This window comes from Hyperoodon ampullatus, assembly GCF_949752795.1.
Source record: "Hyperoodon ampullatus genome assembly, chromosome: 7".
Lineage (NCBI taxonomy): Eukaryota > Metazoa > Chordata > Mammalia > Artiodactyla > Ziphiidae > Hyperoodon > Hyperoodon ampullatus.
This window is the reverse complement of record NC_136920.1, coordinates 80,437,746-80,458,567: the sequence shown is the minus strand read 5'-3', so window position 1 is coordinate 80,458,567 and position 20,822 is coordinate 80,437,746. Positions and strand designations below refer to the sequence as shown.

The following is a 20,822-nucleotide window of genomic DNA, read 5'->3' as shown; positions in this document are numbered from 1 at the left end:
CGCACCGGTCTGATCCGGGAAGGGCTGCGTGTCCCCGGAAACATCGTCTATTCTCGCTCGTGTGGACTGGGCTCAGAGAAAGGGCGGGAGGCTGCCACAACCATAGGTGGTCTGGGGTTTTCTTCCAAAAGAAACCCAGAGATGCAGTTCAAACCGAATACACCCGAGACGGTGGAGACCTCCGCTGTCTCCGGAAAACCCCCAAATGGCTTCAGTGCTATATACAAAACGCCACCCGGAATACAAAAAAGTGCTGTCCCCACGGCAGAAACACTGGGCTTGGACAGACCTGCCAGCGACAAACAGAGCCCGCTCAACATCAATGGTGCTAGTTACCTGCGGCTGCCCTGGGTCAATCCCTACATGGAGGGGGCCACGCCAGCCATCTACCCTTTCGTCGACTCGCCAAAGAAGTATTCCCTGAACACGTACAAGGCCTTGCTACCTCAGCAGTCCTGCGGCGTGGCCCAGCCGCTGTATTCTCCGGTCTGTACCAATGGGGAGCGATTTCTCTACCTGCCGCCACCTCACCACATCAGTCCCCACATCCCATCATCCCTGGCCTCGCCCATGAGACTCTCGACGCCTTCGGCCTCACCAGCCATCCCGCCTCTGGTCCACTGCGCAGACAAAAGCCTGCCCTGGAAGATGGGCATCCGTCCTGGGAACCCGGTCGATTCCCGCTCGTATCCCCACATCCAGAGCAGTAAGCAGCCTAGGGTGCCCTCGGCCAAGGCGGTCACCAGCGGCCTGCCGGGGGACACGGCTCTCCTGTTGCCCGCCTCGCCTCGGCCTTCACCCCGTGTCCACCTGCCCTCCCAGCCCGCTGCGGACACCTACTCCGAGTTCCATAAGCACTGTGCCAGGATCTCCACCTCACCCTCGGTCACCCTGTCGAAGCCATACATGACGGTCAGCAGCGAGTTCCCCGTGGCCAGGCTCTGCAGCAGCAAGTATCCAAAGGCTCCCGAAGGAGCCGAAAGCACCCAGCCAGCTCCCAGGCACACCCGGAAAACAGCAGGTGAAGACAGAAAAGATGGCAGCTCACCTCCTCTCTTGGAGAAGCAGACGGTTACCAAAGACGTCACCGATAAGCCACTAGACTTGTCCTCTAAAGTGGTGGATGTAGATGCTTCCAAAGCTGACCACATGAAAAAGATGGCTCCCACCGTCCTGGTTCACAGCAGAGCTGGAAGCGGCCTAGTGCTCTCCGGAAGTGAGATTCTGAAAGAAACTCTATCTCCTCCAGGAAATGGCTGTGCTCTCTATAGATCTGAGATCATTAGCACGGCTCCCTCGTCCTGGGTGGTGCCCGGGCCAAGTCCTAACGAAGAGAACAATGGCAAAGGCCTGCCGCTGAAAAACAAGGCCTTGGACTGGGCCATCCCGCAGCAGCGCAGTTCTTCGCGTCCCCGCATGGGTGCCGCCGACGCCGTGGTCACTAAGGTTTCGGGGTCGGTGTCGAGCGCCGGCCGCCCAGCCTCTGCGTCGCCGGCCCCAAATGCCACCGCCGAGGGCAGCAAGACCAGCAGGAGCTCCGTGGATACCACGCCATCCGTCATCCAGCACGTGGGCCAGCCCCCGACCACACCTGCCAAGCACAGCGGCGGCACCGGCAGCAAGGGCGCCAAAGCCAGCAACCCAGAGCCGAGCTTCAAAGCGAATGAGAATGGCCTCCCGCCGAGCTCAGTATTTCTCTCACCAAACGAGGCGTTCAGGTCCCCACCAATCCCCTACCCCAGGAGTTACCAGCCTTACCCAGCACCCGAGGGCATTGCCATAAGTCCCCTCTCCTTACACGGCAAAGGCCCTGTCTACCGTCACCCGGTGTTGTTGGCCAATGGCAGTCTCTTTCCTGGGCACCTCGCCCCAAAGCCGGGACTGCCCTACGGGCTACCCACGGGCAGGCCGGAGTTTGTGACCTACCAGGACGCGTTGGGGTTGGGCATGGTGCATCCCATGTTGATACCTCACACGCCCATCGAGATCACTAAAGAGGAGAAACCGGAGAGGAGGTACCGGTCCCACGAGAGGATCCAAGCCTCCGGAACCGGTTTTCTGAGATGCTGGAAGCCGGCAGCACCAAGTTACATCCAGAAGTCCCTGCGGACAAGAACCTAAAGCCCAGCCCCAGCTGAAATCAAAGGAAGACCGTCGTCAAGAGTGACAAGCTTGTCTATGTAGACCTCCTCCGGGAAGAGCCAGATGCGAAAACCGACGCTAACGTGTCCAAACCCGGCTTCACGGCTGAGAGTGTCAGCAGAGTGCCGAGCCCACCAAGCCCCCGCCTGACCCGGCTCTACAGCCACACCGGAATTTCATTGCCCTGAGAGAGGAGTTGGGGCGCATCAGTGACTTCCACGAAGCCTATACTTTCAAACAGGCTCCGGGCCAGCCAGTCTCCGTCTTAAGCAAGAAGAATGTTCCAGCGGTAACCAACAAGGAGAACCTGGCGACGCCGGTCTCGACTCCATTCCTGGAGCCGACCCTGGGGAGCGACGGCTCTGCGGTCGCTTTCGGGAAAACCCAAGAGGATCCCAAACCATTTTGCGTGGGCGGTGCCCCACCGAGTGTGGACGTCACCCCCACCTACACCAAAGACGGAGCTGACGAGGCAGGATCAACCGATGGCAAAGTTCTGAACCCGAAGCCATCTAAGCTGGCAAAGAGAATCGCAAACTCCGCTGGTTACGTGGGTGACCGGTTCAAGTGTGTCGCTACCGGACTGTACGCAGACTCCAGTCAGCTCGGCCGGGAGCAGCGGGCATTGCAGGTGAGCGCCCCCCACCCGAATTTCAGGAGCCTGACCAGTTGTCAGGTTTTTTTAATGTGTGAAGAGGAGGGGGCCGGGGGTATGATAGGGCAGGACACCGGGCTGATTTGGTTAATGAAGCTTAGGATAATTTAAATGTTTGAAATGTGTCCAGTAAGGGGACGTAAGTGGATACTTTAAGTTATTCTGTAGATTTTAAGCGAACTCCACTCGAATGCTGATAACGGAAGTTTTAATTATTGCGAAGGATGTCTAAAAGACTGCATGACATTTACCTATCAATCGCTTTGATTTCTCTGCCGTTACTGTACGTTAACAAATATACCTAAAAGCGCTGCTTAGAATGCCTTATGTGATACTTGGTGGAGGTGTGTAGCGGCCGCCTGTCTGTGAGATTCGTGCAATTTTTTTTTCCACCAAACAAACAAAAAAAAACAAAGCAAACCTTGCTTAAAGGGATAGAGTATGTATTTAACTTGCTAGTGAATGATAGATGTTGTATAGGAATTTCCTTAAGATATTTTACTTTTAATTAGAAGACAAATAAAGCCAAATTGTTTTGCAATGTTAAGAAAAAAATTGGTTTATGCATATAAAAATGGATGAAGTTATTTAAATGATGCATTGAGTGCCCATTTTAATTACATAGATGGAAGGATTACAAGAGGACAGTATTTTATGTCTACCCGCTGCTTACTGTGAGGTCAGTTGTTCAAATTTTTATTACTAGAATCTTCCATAAACCTTTTGAGTTAAATTTCATTTCCAAATATACAAAGGGAAGTTTGTGGGCGATGGTCGTCTTTATTCATTGTGCATTTGTTTTCTTTTCTGTTGTGTTTTTGTTTCGCTTTCTTTGCGTTGTGTTTTTGTTTTGTTTTATTTACCTTCGAAAGAGAATGTCTGTCTCTATGCCACGGTGTATGTATGGCTATACATACACACCACATATATCTCTACATACATATGGCTTTACGAAGAAAGAGTGTGTGACTAGTTACACATAGACACTCTTACATTTTTATCGTTCAATTTTAAAATATCTCAGTTGTATCATAAATTGTGGTTGGTTTTGGGCAAACTTTTCTTTGAAGATACTTTCCTTTAAGGTAAGGGCAGTGAAATAGCTTTGGTGGTAAGGTGTGTCTTTTTTCCATCTCTGTTCTCTTTCTAGCGTGCAGTGATGCGCTTCTCAGAGGTGGAGATGAAAGAGCGAGAAGGTGGCCACCCCACGACCAAAGACTCCGAGGTGCGCAAATTCAGCCCCGCTGACTGGGAAAGGCTGAAAGGAAGTCAGGACAAAAAGCCAAAGTCGGTCGCCCCGGAGGAGGCCATTGCCGACCAGAACGACAGTGAGACATGTAAGTGAACCCAGGCGGCTCGCGTGTGGTACCACGTCGGTGGGAACGGGGCGGTTCCGCTCCCAGTGCCGAGGGAGGTGAGAGGAAACAGTACGCTTCCGACGGCCCAGCGTCTGGGTGCTGGCTGTTCGGAGAACGGGCTGCTCTGGCCATCCTTCCCAGCTGTGGATTGCAAGGCTGGTTGTCCTTTTGAGCGTTGCGGCATCCAGGAGTGAAGCACCTATGAAATGTTGTTTCCTGGCACGCATCTCCTTTTTCCGGAGAAATGCTAGTCCTGTAGTTAGTAATAGTCTGATACAGTAGAGCAGAGGAATGGCAGTGCAAGACCTCCAGCGTAGCAGGTATGTGTTCTGTTTTGTAGCAGGTACGGATACGGGTTTTTGGTAGCAGTGGAATGACACTTGCAGCCAGAGCCAGACCCTCCAGAGTGACAGTCTCCTGTGGGAGGGAGTGGAGAGTACTCGGATTCTCCCTCCAAAGGCAGAGGTTTCGTTAAAATGAGATTGAGGGCTGATGAAGGCACCAGAGAGATGAGCATAATTATTTTCTGTGGCAGGCTTGTTTGCAGTCATTAGGAGTTGACAGCACGCTCCAAGGGCGTGGGATAAACGAGGGCGTTCTTCCTACCAGACGGGGTGTATTATGTTTTGGAGGCCAAATTGGAGAGAAAGCTAGTGTTTGCCTCGAGTCACACTCTGCGGTCCCATCAGCTGCTCCCCCACTGGGGTTGACTTCGGGCTTTGCCCTCGAGACTTCCTGGGCTAATGAGATGTGTTGGCAGCAAGTGGAGGTCTTTCTCCCTCTTTCTTCAGTGTGCGTGCTTGTGGCCTGCAGCCTGCTCCGGACCCCAGAAACCTCACCGGTGATGGTGAGTGAGGGCACCTAGGTGAACGTCGAGGACAGGGTGGGCGTGAAATCCTCCTGAGACGGGACAGTCGGGGGTGGTGGGCACGTTTGGGAGGCCCAGGCCCTTGGACCCAGTCGTAGGGTCGGCATTCGCCCGCACGCTTAGGTCGTGGGTGCCTGATGCAGTTCGGGAAAATTGTGGTCAGCAACAGCGTGTGCATCTCTCTGCTGCTTGGAGCACTGCCCTCCCCCAGCTCATCTTTGGGGTCAGACAAAGGCCTGTGGCCAGGGTTCTGGGTAAGCCACACCGGGACCGGTTTGTCCTACATGGCTCCCGTAGAAGGGGATTTCTGGGGCTAGTCAGTGGCGGCCTTACCCGAGGGATGGGGCTCTTGATGTGCCTGGAGTAGACGATTCCGAGCTCCTCCCCCTCGGGATTGGAGTGAAAAACGGAGGGTCCAGGCCACCCTGGAGTGAAGCAGCAAGAAGGCCTCCCTCCTTGCCTGTGCTCACAGCGGACACGCAGCCCTTACCCTCCTGAGTGGCCTCATAACTCAGCTCCTGGGGAAGTTTCTCAGAGAGATGTGATGAAAGTGGGCAAGGCCAAGTTCACGGGGACGCACTTTTCTGAGGAGGGGATCTGCCTGTTGTGGGTGGACGGTGAGGGAGGCTGGAGGAAGGGAGCGGGCAGTTAACCGGCCTCGAGTCTTCTCGCCCTTTTCTCCAGCAACGTGGCCAAACCCAGGGTGGCCGCTGCCCTTCACGTCTCAGTGGCCTCACCCGCCCTTCTTCCCAGAGACGTTTGTGTGCGTCCTTCCCAGTCTTTCCTGCTGAGCGTGGAGACGAGAACTCGGTGTGGCTGATGGGGAGCAGGGCCTGAGCCCCAGATGATTCCGAAAGCCCCCTCCCCCCACCGCCTGCCTCCCATCTCAGACCGACCGACGGGTCTCTTCCTGGAGCACCTGGGACATGGCCCAGTGAGCCATGAATCGCCACCATGGGAGGGCAGGAGAAGGGTTGGGGAAGGTGAGGGGCTCCGTTTGAAAGATTGGGGCAACGGAGGTGGGTTCCCCATCCACCCTCTGTCTTGTACAGACGTGGGGTTTGCAAATAGCTGGTCAGGAAAGGTGACCTGAAGGGGCCACTGTTCTTACTGCGGCCTCCACATCCAAGGCACAGCAGGTGTTCATTCCATTCAGCTGGATATGAATGGGCCTTCTTGTTCTTGGGCCATGATGTCTTCAGCTGATATGGGCTCAGGTCCTTCTCATGGGTGTCGGTGTGGCCGAGAGCCGAGCTGTGAGCACATGGGAGCTGGGGCGGGGATTTGGGCCGGGCAGGGGTCACAGAGAGGGTCCAGGACGCCTTCAAGATGCCTTCCCCCTTCTGAGGCAGCCCCTACCCATGGAGGGACCAGGAGATTCCAAGGTGGTGGGTGCTGTTTGCGCGGCCCTGGTTGTCCTGGTGCGGGTGCATCTTGTTGCTAGGGGCTTGTTTAAAAAAAGGAATTAACTTGAAAACACAGTGGCCGAGATACTCATTTATTCTTTATGATCACATGGGTGGCTGAGTGAAATTTTTATTTTGGAAGTTGACCAAATGAGTTTGGAGGTTCCTCAGACTTGGAAGTTCATCACTAGGAACCCTCAGTGGCATTTGAAGATGGGGTGGGGCAAGGAGGCATTGGTCCCTTCCTTCTCAAACTTGGAGTAACCATCTCCCTTGCCAACCACTTGGCTGGGACAGGCCTAGGACTTGCTCAGTGGCAGTGCCTGGCCAGGAGCTGGAGGAAGCCTCAGTCGAGGGGCTTCATGAAACTTCTTTGCTCAGGGAACTTCTCTTCCAGCTGAGCACCTGCACGTTTGTAAACTACTTTGGAACAGAGATCCCCTGCACTCCTTGTGTAGCGGGTGTAACTTTTAACAAGGTTAGCCCTGACTGGAGGTGCTATAGTTAAGCTACAGAGAAGGGGATTTTAATCCTGGGGAGCCTTCCAGCAACTCAGAACCCTCTCACCTTGTTTAGGCCTCACTGGGCATGGCTCAACAGTGGTGAGGGTGCTTTGTTGCCACAGTGACTTGTAAATGTTGCTGTGGTGATGCTTCTGTGAGGTGATGCTATGGTACAACCATAATGAATTTGGGATATAGGTGCTGTGAGTCATAGGACCATGCTGCAGGGACCACGTTCACATCTTGCTTAGACTGAGTGACCAAGGGCACATGGCTTCCCACTTTTAGAAGGGCCAAAAGTAGCAATGATGGCAAAGCCTGATGGTTAGGATCCCCGTGTATCTATTTATCTCCCCATCTCTTCTGCCCTCAAGGGTAATCCTCCTGTGGGTCGTGGTTAGAACAGTCTTTGAGAAGCTCCAAGTGACACGGAGCCTCTACCCCATAGCTGGTGGCCATGGGCATCTTGGGCAGTCGGGGTGGGTGTCCTTCAGGGTTATTACTGGCCTGGGTAAGGTCACACTAGCGTAAGGTCTTGGGGGGCCTTAGCTGAGGGGAATTGAGATCTTTGCCCTAAAAGGCTCCGGGGTTGGGGGAAGGGTGGATGGACCTAGTTTGGAAAAAGAAACTTTCAAATTGGACATGGGGGTTCTTAAGGTAGCCCTTCCATTCCTCCATGGATCCCCTCCCACGGAGCTTTTAGGGAAGGCTGATTGGACCAGAGAAGTCCAATGGTGTAACCAGCAGGGCTCACCTCTTAAAATTTCCTACATTTCAGGCCTGAGATTCAGGCTGGTCTGAAAGTCTTGGCATCTTTTGGTTAAAGGGATTTTTCCAGCCTTTCTCTGTGCTGAGCCCGGCCCGTGATTATGAAGCCCACCCTGGAGGGAGGCTAGCAGTAACATTCCCACTTTACAAGTGAAGGGGGCCGAGTTGTAAAGCGGCGCCATTCCTGCCCGAGTGTTTAAGAGGGTCACAGAGAAGCCAGAGTGAGAGTTGCAGCACGCCGTCTTCACCGGGCCTGCAGTAGCCTGGGCTGCATCACCTGTAAGCACAGGCCAGGAGTTTGGGGTTTCTCCTGCTGCCATGGCAGGAGACCCTCGCGGTTGGGGTGATTCCACCATTCCGGCAAGAGTAGATGGGGACCTGTCCCAGCTTGGGATACCCTTGGAGAAAAGCTAAGTGTGTTCCACCATTGAGAACACAGGTCAGGCTAGCCCAGGCCAGGGTGAGGTTCATCCCCACAACTGGCTGCCATTAAATGCTGGGAATGCCCCCAAGAGAGGCTGATCAGGGGACCAGCCGGCTGGGCAGAAGCGGGAGTGATACTTGAAGTGGTCTAGGGAGAGGAGGAGGAATGCGAGCAGCATGTGAGGGGTGTGTCCATGATTTCATCTAGAAAAACGGGCTGTGGGAGCTTAGCTCAGGTGTTAACGAAATACCAAACTCATACACCCACCCCCACCCCCGGCCGGTGATGGACACAGGGTCATCTTCGGGGAACTCTTTAACAGCACAGTGATCATTATGGAATTATTTGTGTGTTAGAAACAATGTGACTAGCAAAGCAGTTGAACTGTTTCTTTGGCTAGAGCAAAAGTGAGGAGTGATGTTAGGCTGGGGTGATTGGAGGAAAAGCCCCAAGTGGATGCTAGATTGAGCAGAGGGGGCAGGAGAGACACAGGCGGAGCTGGGGTGTGAGCAGTTCAGCCCTGCCCGCCGCACCCCCACCCCCCACCCACCATGAAGGGGGTTGGAGTCTTGTCTTTGAAATGTCTTTAGATGCTTGTTGCCTGGGAAGGAAGGCGTGGAGACGTGCCAGGTGGGTGACTCGTGTCACTGAGGGCCCTCTTCCTAGACAGGAAATAGGAGCAGCCCCTCGATGGCAGTGAAATGCTTTTCCCCCCACGGGTGTGGAAAGAGGACAGACGGACTTGTAGCAATCTGGTTGAGTTCTTTGAAATTGCCCTTGACCCTTGTGTGTGCACCAGGAAGCCTTTCCTTTCCCTTTGCCAGGCTCCTCTTGCCTTGGTCTCCCCAGCTTCCCAGCCTCCCACCATTCTTTCCCTACCCTTGTTCTTCACCCTCGCCCCTGCTGACCCAAGTGAACATTGGTGCCATGTCTGTGTAGATGGCAGTTGGGGGCTATTTGGTCTCTTGATGACATCAGCCTTTTTTGTTGACTAGCAGCTGTTTCCATAGTCATTTGTAGCTCTGCCCTGATTGGTTGGATCTTACTGTGAGGTCACTCACCCCCCCTTTAAAAGTAAGCCACCTTGGAGAGTTAAGCAGTTAGGCAGTTATCTCACATGCCTGTAGAGGGATGGTGTAGATGCCTCACCTTGACCCTTGAAGGATGGATTGTGAGTGGGCTACACGCCTCATCTTCTGCTTTCTTTGCTGGTTGTGTTCAGCTGTCCTTCCTTTGGGACGTCTTTCTGAGGGTTTTGTGCTTCCAGCGTGTGAGGCCCCTGGTCTCCAAAGGGGGGTGGTCTGTTGGTAGCAGTTTGCCTTGGGCATGGGGGTCCTGCCTGCTCCTGGTGACCTTTGTTCCCTCCTTTCCGGGTTGTCTCCCCTCCCCTAGGGGAGTGCTATGATGGAAGCAAACCTGACCCCTTCGAAGCCCCAGAAGACAGTGATCTTCCTGAGGACATGGACACGGAGCCCCCCAGAGAGTCTCCCGCCGACCAGGCGGCCCCGGACGCGTCACGCAGCCCCACCCTCCGGCTGAACAGAAAGCGCAAGGTGTCTGGCGATAGGAACCACACTGAGACCACTGTGCTCCCGGAGGACTCTCTGCTGAAAGCCAAGCGGAGACGGGTCTCCAAAGGTGAGCTCGGTTTCGCTTCGGGACCGCAGGGCACCCTACGGAAGTCCTGGAGCGGAGCAGTGGAAAGTTCCAGTCCCACCCTGGAGCCCTGGGGGGAGCCACTCACACCTCCCCACCCCCCACCCCCCCAAAGCCAGGTGCCGGGGCTGGAGCCCAAAGGTGGCCAAAGGCAAATAGGCCCCCTCCCGAGACTTGGTGACAAGTTCCAGCCAACACAGTGACCACACCCCTCCCCTCCCCCACCCCTGTTAGTGATGTGTAAGACAGTTCGTTCCCCGCCCCGGGGGGCTTCTTCATTAATTTGTAGTTATTTCTCCATTAGCTGACTGGCCTGAGAGGGAAATGACAAACAGTTCCTCTAACCACTTAGAAGAGCCACATTATAGTGAGCTGACCAACCTGAGGTGTGCATTGAATTAACAGGGCTCCATCCCAGAAAGCAGCGCCGCTTGCTGCACCTTAGAGAACGGCGGGAGCAGCAGGTGTCGGCAGCAGAGAGCAAACCTGGCCGGCAGGGCAGGAAGGAAGTGACCCAGGCGGTTCAGCCTGCGGTCACCCCCCAGGGCAATAGCATCTCCGAAGAGAAACCTGGCAGGAAAAGGGCAGAGGCCAAAAGCAACAGCAGCTGGTTGGAGGAGTCCCTTAAATGCAGTGACAATGAACAAGGTACGCACGGGGCGGGGGGCGCTCCTGGAGGGTGGATCACCCGCCCTCTGTGGGAAACGGCCCTGGAGGGGACCTGAGCGCCATCCAAGTTGACAAGAGTAGCGTGTGGCGAGCGGGGAGTTTTCTTCATGAGGTCCTTTCAGCCTGCACACTTCCTTATGGAATGGACAATGAGGCGGGAGCTCGACTTCCTGGGCTGCTCCTCATCACCCAGCCCGCGGCTGGGCAGGAAGGGAAGTCTTGGGTGACCCCGGGCGCTTGTCAGTGCCCTCATTCCAGCCTCAGGCTGTCCCCAGTCGCCCTGTCCCGAGCACCCAGGCCCCCCACGGGTGGGGACGGGAGCGCACGAAGGGCTGGCTTCTGCCCTGTCTTGCGGCCCTCTGAAGCGACTTGCCATTTGGCGTTTCGTGGGTTAGCCTATTTGCCGGTTGATGTGGGATAATTAAAATATTAGTGCTTTGAAAACATAATTGGTATATCTTTAAAAACTGAAGCTGCTCCAACGATCAGTGCTAACAATGGGCTTTTCTTTCCTCACCGGCTACAACTGTGTAACGCCCGCTTCTTCTCCCCCTGACAGATGTGCTGTGCATGGACGAAGAAATGGATCGGCAGCCTTCGCCCCTGCCGCAGAAATACACCGACAACAGCGAGAAACCATCCAGGAAGCGACCGTGCAAAACCAAGCATTTGATCCCTCAGGAGCCCAGGCGGGGCTTGCCGCTGCCAGGGGACTCCTACGTGGACAATGCGGATGGCAAGGTACCTCTTGCCCCTGGCTCTCCCCCGCCCCCCGGGCCTGTGCAGGCACATCCCGCCTGCCTACTTCTCTGCTTCTGGGGACAAAGCTTTCCTTTTCCTGAACCCCTCCCCCCAAAACGTCCCTGCCCCTTCCTAGGGGACCTGTCTCCTGGGTGGCGGTGAAGTTTCCAGCGAGTAAAAATGCAGCCCCTTCCTCGCGCCCCGCCTCCCTCAGACAGAGAGGAGGAAAAGTGCTTTCCTCCACTCAGGAGCGGCCTGAGCCCAGTTCCGACTATGATCTTTCGCCGGCCAAGCAGGACCAGAAGCCCTTGGACCGTTTGAAGCAATTGTTACCATCTTCCCAGGCCTCGCAGCGGACATGCTCAAGCTCCCCTCCAGAGACCACCCAGTCCCGCCCGATGCCACCGGAAGCGCGGAGACTTATTGTCAATAAGAACGCGGGCGAGACCCTCCTACAGCAGGCCTCCCGGCTTGGCTACGAGGTGAGCATCCTTGTGGGTGCCCCAGATCAGGATCCGCCGGCTGCTGCTCCTTGGGTGGAGGACACACTGGCTGGGGATGGGGGGCGGGTCTCAGAGCCCAGCCCCCTCCACGTGGCGGGCTGGGCTGGGTGTTCCAGCAGGGTGTTTGCGTTGGCCCCGCTCACACTGCGGGCTCTTTGGTGGCTTGTTCAGTCGTGGTGTGAAAAGAAAGGCAGGCCTCTCTGATGTTCCGTTCCCGTTCAGGCAGGTAGGCTGCTTCGGCCAGTCCGGCTCACTTATCTCTGATATAAAATCTGACCTTACCCAGGGCTTGGCGACCAGGGGAATTTTAATGAGCCCTTTTGGATTCTGACTAGCAAGAAGGAGAGTAGTTATTAGCTCTACTAACTTGTGCTGTTTGGGGCAGAGTGATGCCCCTGTGGGGTAGCGGGTGGGAAGTGTCTGTGCAGAGTAGGGGTGGGAGTGGGGCAGACCTGAGCAGTCTCTTTCTGAGAGGGCATGGGAGCCGAGGGCTGATGGGCGGGGAGCAGGGCTTGAGCCTTGCCCAAAACTCCCTGTCCACACTGCTGTATCCCAACCCAGCACGGCTGATGACAGTGATAGCCTCTATTGCTAGAGCAACATAGAAAGATAGCTGATGTCTGCCTAAGCCCGTGTGATCTGTAGTAACTCCTTTCACCCTTTTAACATCTTCACTTGGGAGTAACGAGTACTAGCCCACTCTCGGATGAGGAAACTGAGCCTCAGAGGGGTTAGCTGATACCCGTACAGGTAGCAATCCAGAAGTGCTCCACAGCCCACTATGCTCCTCAGCAAGACTGGCTCACACTGGAATTGCCCTTTTTACAGTTCAAAACCTCTGTGAGACAGATGACTCTCTCTGCCCTGTGCAGTTCCCCCACCATACTTGTCAGTAGCAATTGTGATGTAATAGCCCATAGGGCAAAGGCATTTTTCTGTGCTGGCATCAGCCCTCTGGGAGTTGAATGGTGACAGTAAAACGCGGTTCAGCAGGCTGAGCGTGGAGGTGTGGCTGAGCACTGGGGTGGCAGGACCCAGGCTGGCCCAGAGCCCTGGCGCCCACACCCTCAGCCAGCTCTGTGCCCCTGTACCCCGTCTCCCGTCGTGTCCCCCCACCCCGGTCCATAGTGCCGTGAGCCCTTGGAAGTGTGCCTGCCTTGGCCCTAAGTCATGACTGTGGGTGGGAAGTTGGAAGCACTAGGGCTATGCTTAGTTTGGGGGTGTTTTGTTGTTGTTGTTGTGGGTTGAATGTGCTGTTGTTTATATCTACACGTCTCTTGGAGACCTCTCCATTAGCTAGAGAGCACTTTCTGGGAGTTAGCGCAGTTACTTGCAGGTGAAGTCCAAGGAGCACCCAGTTGGTTTCCCAAGAGCTGAGAGCGGGCGCCTAGGAGGACAGAGCAGATGTTGCACATAGTGTTGAGCTAGACCCCCCGTGGTTGAGAAGATAGTCTCCTTGCTTCCAGCAAACGCTGGAGGTGGGGGGGAGACCCCTAACCCCAACTTTTGGGTTAGGGTTGAGAAAGTAGACTCCCGCTTCCAGCAAATGCTGGAGATGGGGGGCGGGGTGCTGCTGCACCCGCCGTGGAGGGCGGGGCTCCGAGCCCCACCTGTGAACTTGGCATCATTTCCAGCAGCCTCCCTTTGGGACCAGAGACGTCAAAAGACCCTCGTTGGTCCTCTAAGACAGTTTCCATTTTGGTTTGGTGGCTCTGAGGCCTGGACCAAGGGGCACTTGATCCATACTTTTTTAGGCTACCTGGCCTTTGATTGCACAGGAAGCCTTGGGAATGTTTAGGGTCGGATTTGTTTTTTTCTTCAAATGTAAATTTCAATATGTAGATTCCACAGATCACCAGTGTTGATGCTGAACATTGTGACAAGTAGATGAACGCTTTCAACTTTGAATCCAACTTTCTGGGATTTCTCTGGGCAGAATGTTAAATGTTGGGATGATGGCCCAGTTGGGAGATGCGGCAGCTTAAACCTTTTAAAATTGAAGGACAGTTTCCTTAACCAGATAAGGGTGTGGTTTGGGAGGGTTTTCCTGAAGTTTTGTCTTCAGCATTCTTGGTTATTTTCTTCTGCTTAGCCAAAGATACCATGTGCAGTATAAAGGCTGTCTGAGCTTTATGTCATGATAATCTGGTTCTGGAAGTTTAGAAACACACTCTGGCTTCAGATCCGCGTTAAATAGATCACTTGCGTGGTCAAAGACCTCAAACCTTTCCCTCCTGGGAAAAAGGCTTCTATTTCTTAGGCTAAAACGCCAGTGTGCAACCACATGCTTGTGCCTTTAGCGGTGATGGTTAAATTTTCTATGAATTGAATAAGTCATGTTTTTTAAAAAGTTAATGAGGCATTTAATTAACTAACAACGGCGGGCTTATGGCCTTTATGGTTACATTTTGCGGGTAATGGCATTCGGCTTATAGCCGCTGAACAGAGAGCTGTCCGACAAAAGCAGTTTGACTTTGCTCGGGAATGGCTGGGCTGCCCTTCAGACACTCCCGTTTATTTCTAGCGGAGAAAAGAAACCAAGGAATGTGTTGCGTCGACAGACTCGCCCCGCCTCTTCACCTTTCAGTTAGAGAAAGTGTTGGTGGCGATGGTTGCCATCCATTTAGAGGCCTTCACCCTCCTAGCTAGGAGAGTGTAGTTAGCCCACTTGACCCCCAACAGAGAAGGCCTGTGGGATGCTCGTCACAGCTGGATTGCATCCCTCTAACTGGGGCCCTCTTGGGCCTTTTGAATCTTCCCAGCTGACCAGGTACCAAAGACCTGAGTTATAGGTCTAGTACTTCATGTAAATTGAACTTGGGGTTTAATATCTCTGGGCCTCAGTTTGCAAGTGTTGAATGAGGATAGTACTACCTTCCTTTCCTGCTATCTCCTGGGTTCCTATGGGTGACAGAAGACGTCCTCATCTGGGGAAATGAGAAGCACTGTGTAAATAGTGGGATCAACGTGGTTGAGTTAGGACAGCCTGTGGCAAAAAGTCTGACCTGGCCGTGGGGCTACTGCTGCCTTTGCTACCATCTTCCAGGAGAAGAGAGTTGACTTACCCATCAGCTTGGACGGCCTTTCATTTCTAGGTACCCTTGAATCTGCCCTAGTAGTGATGAAGGTTTCCAGGTGAAGGCCATGATTGTCACAGCAAATAAACCCTGGGTTGAGTAAATTGATGTGTGCACAGCAGTTGGTGGCGTTCAGACCTGATCCCAGAGCCATGTGACAGGGCCTCTCCCTGGCTGGGGCACACAACTCATTAGCTTGCAGCCGTCCACTCAAGTCTGGCTAGTGAGGGCCTGCTAAAAGAGCAGCAGCTTCATGCGGTATCCTGGATACCAGGGCTCGGGGCAGGTGGCCTGGGAGCCCAGAGGATTGTGGGCTTTCTGGCAGGTTGGGATGTAAACGGAGAAACGCATTCGTGGGTGTGCCTTTTCTCTTCCTCCTCTTGTTTTGGAAGGGAGCTGCTGCAGTGACCTGAAGTAACAGGGCACCGATGGCCAGGTTTACCAGCATGCCCCATTGGGTTCACGTGGTAAGCAAATGGAACATTCTAGTTCGCTCCCAAGTGAGTGGTCACCTTTGATTGGCGTGTCCTCCAAAGGGCATAAAAGGTTTTACAGAACCCATCTCGCACTTATGGGCGGCTAGAATGACCCCCGTTTTAGGTTTAACAGATGAGTTACCTGAGAGATGTCACAAGGAGGCCTGTTCTGACCCCATCCCATCCCCCCTTACCCTGCAGACCATGTTTTAGGCCACATGCACGTTCTGCCTACTCCCAGCTCTCAGAACCTGACGGCTCTCTGCTGGGCACGACTTACCCAGTATAAACAGTATAACGTGTTTTCTGGTGGCAAATGCTTTCGATGTGTCTGAAAACTTTCTTAAGGTAATAAAACATTGAATAAATTCCTGCTCTGCTTACTGAGAGTGGTTCATATTAATATTTTAACAAGCCAAAGAAATAAGGTTAATAACAGTGACTCTAATGCACAGTGTTGACACAGAACATCTCCGGGGGCGGGGGTGAACGTTTTATTTGATTCTTGAAATGTGGAGGTTGCAGCCTGTGGTGTATCAGGTTCCTGTCATTAACTTGGGGCAGAATCAGTCTAAAATTTTCATATTTACTCGAGAGGGTGGAGTGAGGCAAAATAGAGGGTGGGGTTATTGGAGGCATTTTGTGTCATTCCTCGAGGATGGAGGGAGAGAGCTTCTCTTTAACTCCACTTAACGTACAGACAAGAGCATCTGAGGCCCAGGGTCTGATTTGGGGTCTTAACAAGGGGTGCGAGGATGTAGCTGACCTGGGTGTCCCTGCTTCTCTAAGCTGGGGAATGTTCTCTGGCTGATTTAAGCTCTCTTTAAGTGTTGGTCATCCATACTTTTATCTAAACTTGTGTTATCGTCCACTGCCACTGACTGAACAGACCCATCAAGTGAGAATGGTCTGTGCTTGGCAATGTGTCATCTAAGATGTTAGCAGCCGTGACACCTCTGTACTGGTCATGTCGGCCCCTGGGCTGAGGGCTTTCATCGCTATCCGAATCGCTATCCGAATGCGTCCTCTCAGCAGCCCTGTGGAAGCTTGGAGAAGTTCAAGGGTAACTTGCCCATGGCCAGGCCACTGGTGCAGCAGAGCCTTAGACAACACTGTCTGCATCTCCAAGCCCTTCTCACGCACTCTCGCCCCCCACCAGGATGCCTGCCGCCTGCCCGCGCCATGGTGGGCTTTTGGCCCCAAGGATGTATGCCTTTGAAAGTGGGCACCGCCAAGCTATGGGGAGGTCACGCTTACAAGGTTCACTGTATGGTGTCTGATGGTATCTCCTCTCCTCTCCTCTCCTCTCCCCATAGGAAGTGGTCTTGTACTGCCTGGAGAACAAGATTTGTGATGTGAACCACCGCGACAACGCGGGTTACTGTGCCCTGCACGAGGCTTGTGCAAGAGGTCGGCTCAACATCGTACGACACCTCCTTGAATATGGCGCCAATGTCAACTGCAGTGCCCAGGATGGAACCGGGTCAGTGGCGGTCTTGCTCTTGGCCTGGCCCTGCTGGGGCATAGGCAGTGGTTCTCAGGGTGTGCGGGGAACCCCAGAAGGAAAGATGGAGAGTGAGTGCCTTGTAAGCACACTAATGGCGGAGTTCTCTAGAATGGAATCGGACAGATCTTTCTGGCAAATTTACATAGAACTTTAAAACTCTGTGACGCTCTTATGGACAGAAGTCCCTGAAAATGTTGAGCCTGCATGAATAATCAGGGGTGTTCTCTTTTAAGACCCTGGACTCTTCACCAGCGTCTGTTGAATCTCAATCTTGAACATATATGTGAGTTGAAAGTTGCAGGAGCACAGACAGGTCCAGTGGCAACTGGCTTGATAGGACCTGCCGTGTCCACCCACATCCCCGGGCCTGGCCCCCACTCTGTCCTTGACCTTGGTTTATTGGCCAGAGGCCCAGGTCTGAGTCAGCCCAAGCATCTTCCTGGTTGTACCTGGGATGCCACCACGAGGCAGGGCACTGGGGCTTTCCTGACAGTCATAAAATTAGCAAAACCGTAAGGTATTTGGTGGTTCATGGTTTCCAAATAGCATCCTTTCTGGATGGGACTGCGGACAGTGTTCCTGACCCCAGCGGACACGGGCAGGAGGGCTCTGTATCCTCCTGAGAACTCGCCCTGCCTGTCGACTGCTTCTGGGCGAGAGGGTTGATCACGCATCTCCAAGTTGGTTTCAGGAGAGGTTCCGCTTTGCCCCTAGTTTCTTTTACAAACTGCACTTTTTGGGTTTTGTTTGTAATGGTGTAACAATGGCTTGTCGTATCTGCTTCCGTGGTGCTGGGGTTCTTCCCCCCACCCCGCCGTACGTTACCTTCTTACAGTCTGTCACTATTTAAGTTCATTGGAAACGTTTTCATCGTGGCCTGAGTTCCTCCTTGGGCCATGCATTAAGAGAGATGTGCATTGAAGAATTAAGCCTGAGATGGTCCCTTCACCTGTCCCGTAAAGGGTTATGTGTTGAAATAACAGAGTAATTTGTCGCAGCGACCGTACACTCACCTCCTCGGTGAAATAGCGCGCCTCTGAGGCTTGGCCGCACACGCTCGATTTTGCCCCGTGTCCTTAGAAGCAAGCGTCGCGTGCACGGGTGTAATCCCCCGCACCTCTCCTAGGCCTCTCCACGATGCTGTCAAGAATGATCATCTCGAAATTGTCCGCTTGCTCCTCTCCTACGGTGCTGATCCTACCCTGGCTACATACTCAGGTAGAACCATCAAGAAAGTGAACCACAGCGAACTTCTGGAGAAGTTCTTAACAGGTACAGCAGAGGTCAAGACATGGTCTTGTTCAAGCATCTAGACGGTGACTTCACAGCCTTTCACCTGGGTTCCCCCTACCCCCACCCCCCGTTTACTCTAAGTGACCCTTTACTGGGAAAAGCGGCCCAACGTTAGTCTGTCAAAGAAGAGATACATACTTTGAGTTTTGCGAGGTGGGGGGCTGGAAAACTCTTAGCTAGCCAGGCCAGCTTTTGTTCGGAAGGCTGGGGTGGTGAGGCGGGCAGTCCCTCAGGAAGGCGGGTGGACGCGTGGGGAGGTTTCAGTCAGATACCTGGAGGCGTGTGCAGTGGGACTTATCAGGAGGTGACACCAGCCCCAGCGTGAGATGTTCCCGAACTCCAGCAGCATTTGCCTCTTACCAGCAGGCGTTATCTTGTTTCTCTCTCTCTCTCTCTCTCTCTCTCCCCGTCTCTCTCTCCAGACTGTTTAAATAACCTGCAGGCTCCTGACGATGGTAGTCCCGGTTGCTCTTCGGAGTTCTCTGGCAGCTGTGTGTGTGGTGAGCAGCCTTGTTCGTTTCAGTTGGGCTTGTGGAGGTGGGGGTGGTGCTGTGAGCAGGACTTGCTTGGGAAAGAATTTTTCCAGGGTCCTTTTTGGCGAACAGCTGGAATCTTGCTCCAGCTTACTGACCTCTCTCTTGTTTGCCCCCCCGTTTAGAACCAGATGATGAAAGTGGTTACGATGTTTTAGCAAATCCCCCAGGACCAGAGGACCAGGATGGCAGCAACGAGGCCTATGGTGACCTATTGGAATCTGAATTTTCCGAAGACCCCCTTTTGCCGTGTTATAACGTCCAGGTGTCCGTCGCTGAGGGGTGAGCGTGGCCAGCGTGTGGTCGAGAGCCAGCCCAGCTGCTCTGTGGGGTGGCAGGAGTTAGAAGTCCCCTTCAGCAGATGAGGGTGGATGGGTTGGGGGGTGAGTGAATTCCTCACCAAGTGTCCACCGACCTCACATAATGCAGTGGAACTTTTCCAGAAAAGTTTGGGGGGTGGGAGGGCTCCCCAGCCAACTGCCCTCATTGGAACACACCCCTAGAGCCCAAAGGACACGGGAGTCAGCGACTGCAATTGCACAGTTTCAGTCACTAAACTCTTGGGGAAGGGATCCTCCCCAAACGGCTACCATAGGGGCCTTCCAAGGCGCGTGAGGTCCACGGGACGATACTGATGTGTACCCTCTTCTCGTATAAGATTAGAGAAAGCCGTATGTGGCACCTGGCATCTTATGTGTCTTCAGATTTGCTTAGATCGAGTCTTGTCCCCACGGTCGGGCCACTGTGCCCCATGACCAGCCCTTCGGAGTGAACACATCAGGAGACCTTGCTCTGCTGTGTGTTGACCCCGGTGCTTAAGGAGTAGCATCCTCCTTGGACTCTGAGGCTGGGAACGTGTCTGCCTTTGTGGTGACACTGTATTCGGGATAGAGATCATAAAGCGTGGCAGGGTATCAGGAAGGATTGTACCACCTCCCTTCTCGAAAAAGCCTCACTCCCGGCAGCATTGAGGGGCGGGTTGGAGGTGTGGGAAAGGAAAGGAAAGCCAGGTGACCTCGAGTGTTTCTCATGCTCTCTCCGTGAGGGCCGGAGGAGAGGAGAGGTCAAAGAGGTGTTTGCCATCTCCCTTGGGTTGGCATACAGACTGGTTTTCCCCAGTGACTAGAACGGGGTGCACTTACTTGGAGAGGGGTGACCTGAGTTGTGACCAGAGCCAAGGCAGCACTGGGGTGGCCTGCAACGAGGCTCGTTCAGGGGCGCTGCTCCTGCTTTTGTCTAAGTTGGCTGATCCGCCCTAGGTGGTCTCTTAACACATGCACATGAGTCCAGAGTTCCCCTGCTAGAAGTAGATCTTCCGGGCTTCCCTGGTGGCACAGTGGTTAAGGATCCGCCTGCCAGTTCAGGGGACACAGGTTCGAGCCCTGGTCCGGGAAGATCCCACATGCCACGGAGCAACTAAGCCCGTGCGCCACAGCTACTGAGCCTGCGCTCTAGAGCCCGCGAGCCACAACTAGAGAAAGCCTGTGCGCCGCAACAGGCCCAGTGCAGCCGAAAATAAATAAATAAATAAAATTTAAAAAAAAAAAAAAAAGAAGAAGTAGATCTTCTAAGGACAGTGAGAAGTGGGGTGGGGGTGGGGTAATCAAAGTGGAAGTAGCAGGCCCTTTCACCGCCAGGAGACGGGTAGTTCATAGTTGGGAGCGCCTCTAATTTTGCCGGAAACTCAAACCACTGTCCTTTCTCTGGTGTAGGCCTCGTAACTGGCTGTTGCTCTCAGACCTGCTCAAGAAACTGCAAATGTCCTCCTGCATATTCCGCTGCAATTTCCCAAATGTGGAAATTGTCACCATCGCGGAGGCCGAGTTCTGCCGGCAAGTGTCAGCAAGTCTCTTATTCTCTTGCCCCAAAGACCTAGAGTCCTGTAATCCAGAAAGTAAGGAGCTCTTAGATCTGGTGGAGTTCACGAACGAGCTTCAGACTCTGCTGGGCTCATCCGTGGAGTGAATCCTCCCCAGAGACCTGGACTCAGACGACGACTGGTGAGCTCGCTGGGGCCCGCCGTGTACAGTGTGTCATGGTGTTAATCCTTGTGCATATGTGTCATAATACGACTATTTCTGTAAAGAAAGGACACTATGAGACACGACTCCAGTCGGAAGGGCTTCAAAACATGTTTTTTTCTTTTTAAAATTTTAAGTCAGTTTTTATGAAGTTGTTAATAAAGTTTCTTTACTTTTCAATGTACACATGCTTTGGAATATGTTTGTTTTTACTCGGAACAA

The 20,822-nt window shown here is 53.6% G+C and overlaps 1 protein-coding gene and 1 pseudogene across 2 annotated transcripts in view; both read left to right on the top strand.

Annotated features, from left to right (window-relative positions):
- Positions 1-20,784, top strand: part of LOC307055467 (BCL-6 corepressor-like) — a 42,666-nt gene extending 21,882 nt beyond the window's left edge. The window contains 16 exon segments of the mRNA XM_079707704.1: positions 1-2,026; positions 2,029-2,135; positions 2,139-2,256; positions 2,259-2,773; positions 3,423-3,476; positions 3,948-4,134; positions 9,517-9,762; positions 10,085-10,162; positions 10,165-10,428; positions 11,009-11,190; positions 11,418-11,672; positions 16,563-16,729; positions 17,880-18,025; positions 18,469-18,546; positions 18,705-18,861; positions 20,292-20,784. Coding sequence (XP_079563830.1) covers positions 1-2,026; positions 2,029-2,135; positions 2,139-2,256; positions 2,259-2,773; positions 3,423-3,476; positions 3,948-4,134; positions 9,517-9,762; positions 10,085-10,162; positions 10,165-10,428; positions 11,009-11,190; positions 11,418-11,672; positions 16,563-16,729; positions 17,880-18,025; positions 18,469-18,546; positions 18,705-18,861; positions 20,292-20,544 — 4,833 coding nt within the window. The 3' untranslated portion in view covers positions 20,545-20,784.
- The window catches only part of LOC307055643 (centrosomal protein of 78 kDa-like), a 27,690-nt pseudogene continuing 27,503 nt past the window's right edge, over positions 20,636-20,822 (top strand). The window contains exon 1 of the transcript in view: positions 20,636-20,659. The product of the transcript in view is annotated as a centrosomal protein of 78 kDa-like (transcript). The remainder of the gene's footprint in view (positions 20,660-20,822) is intronic.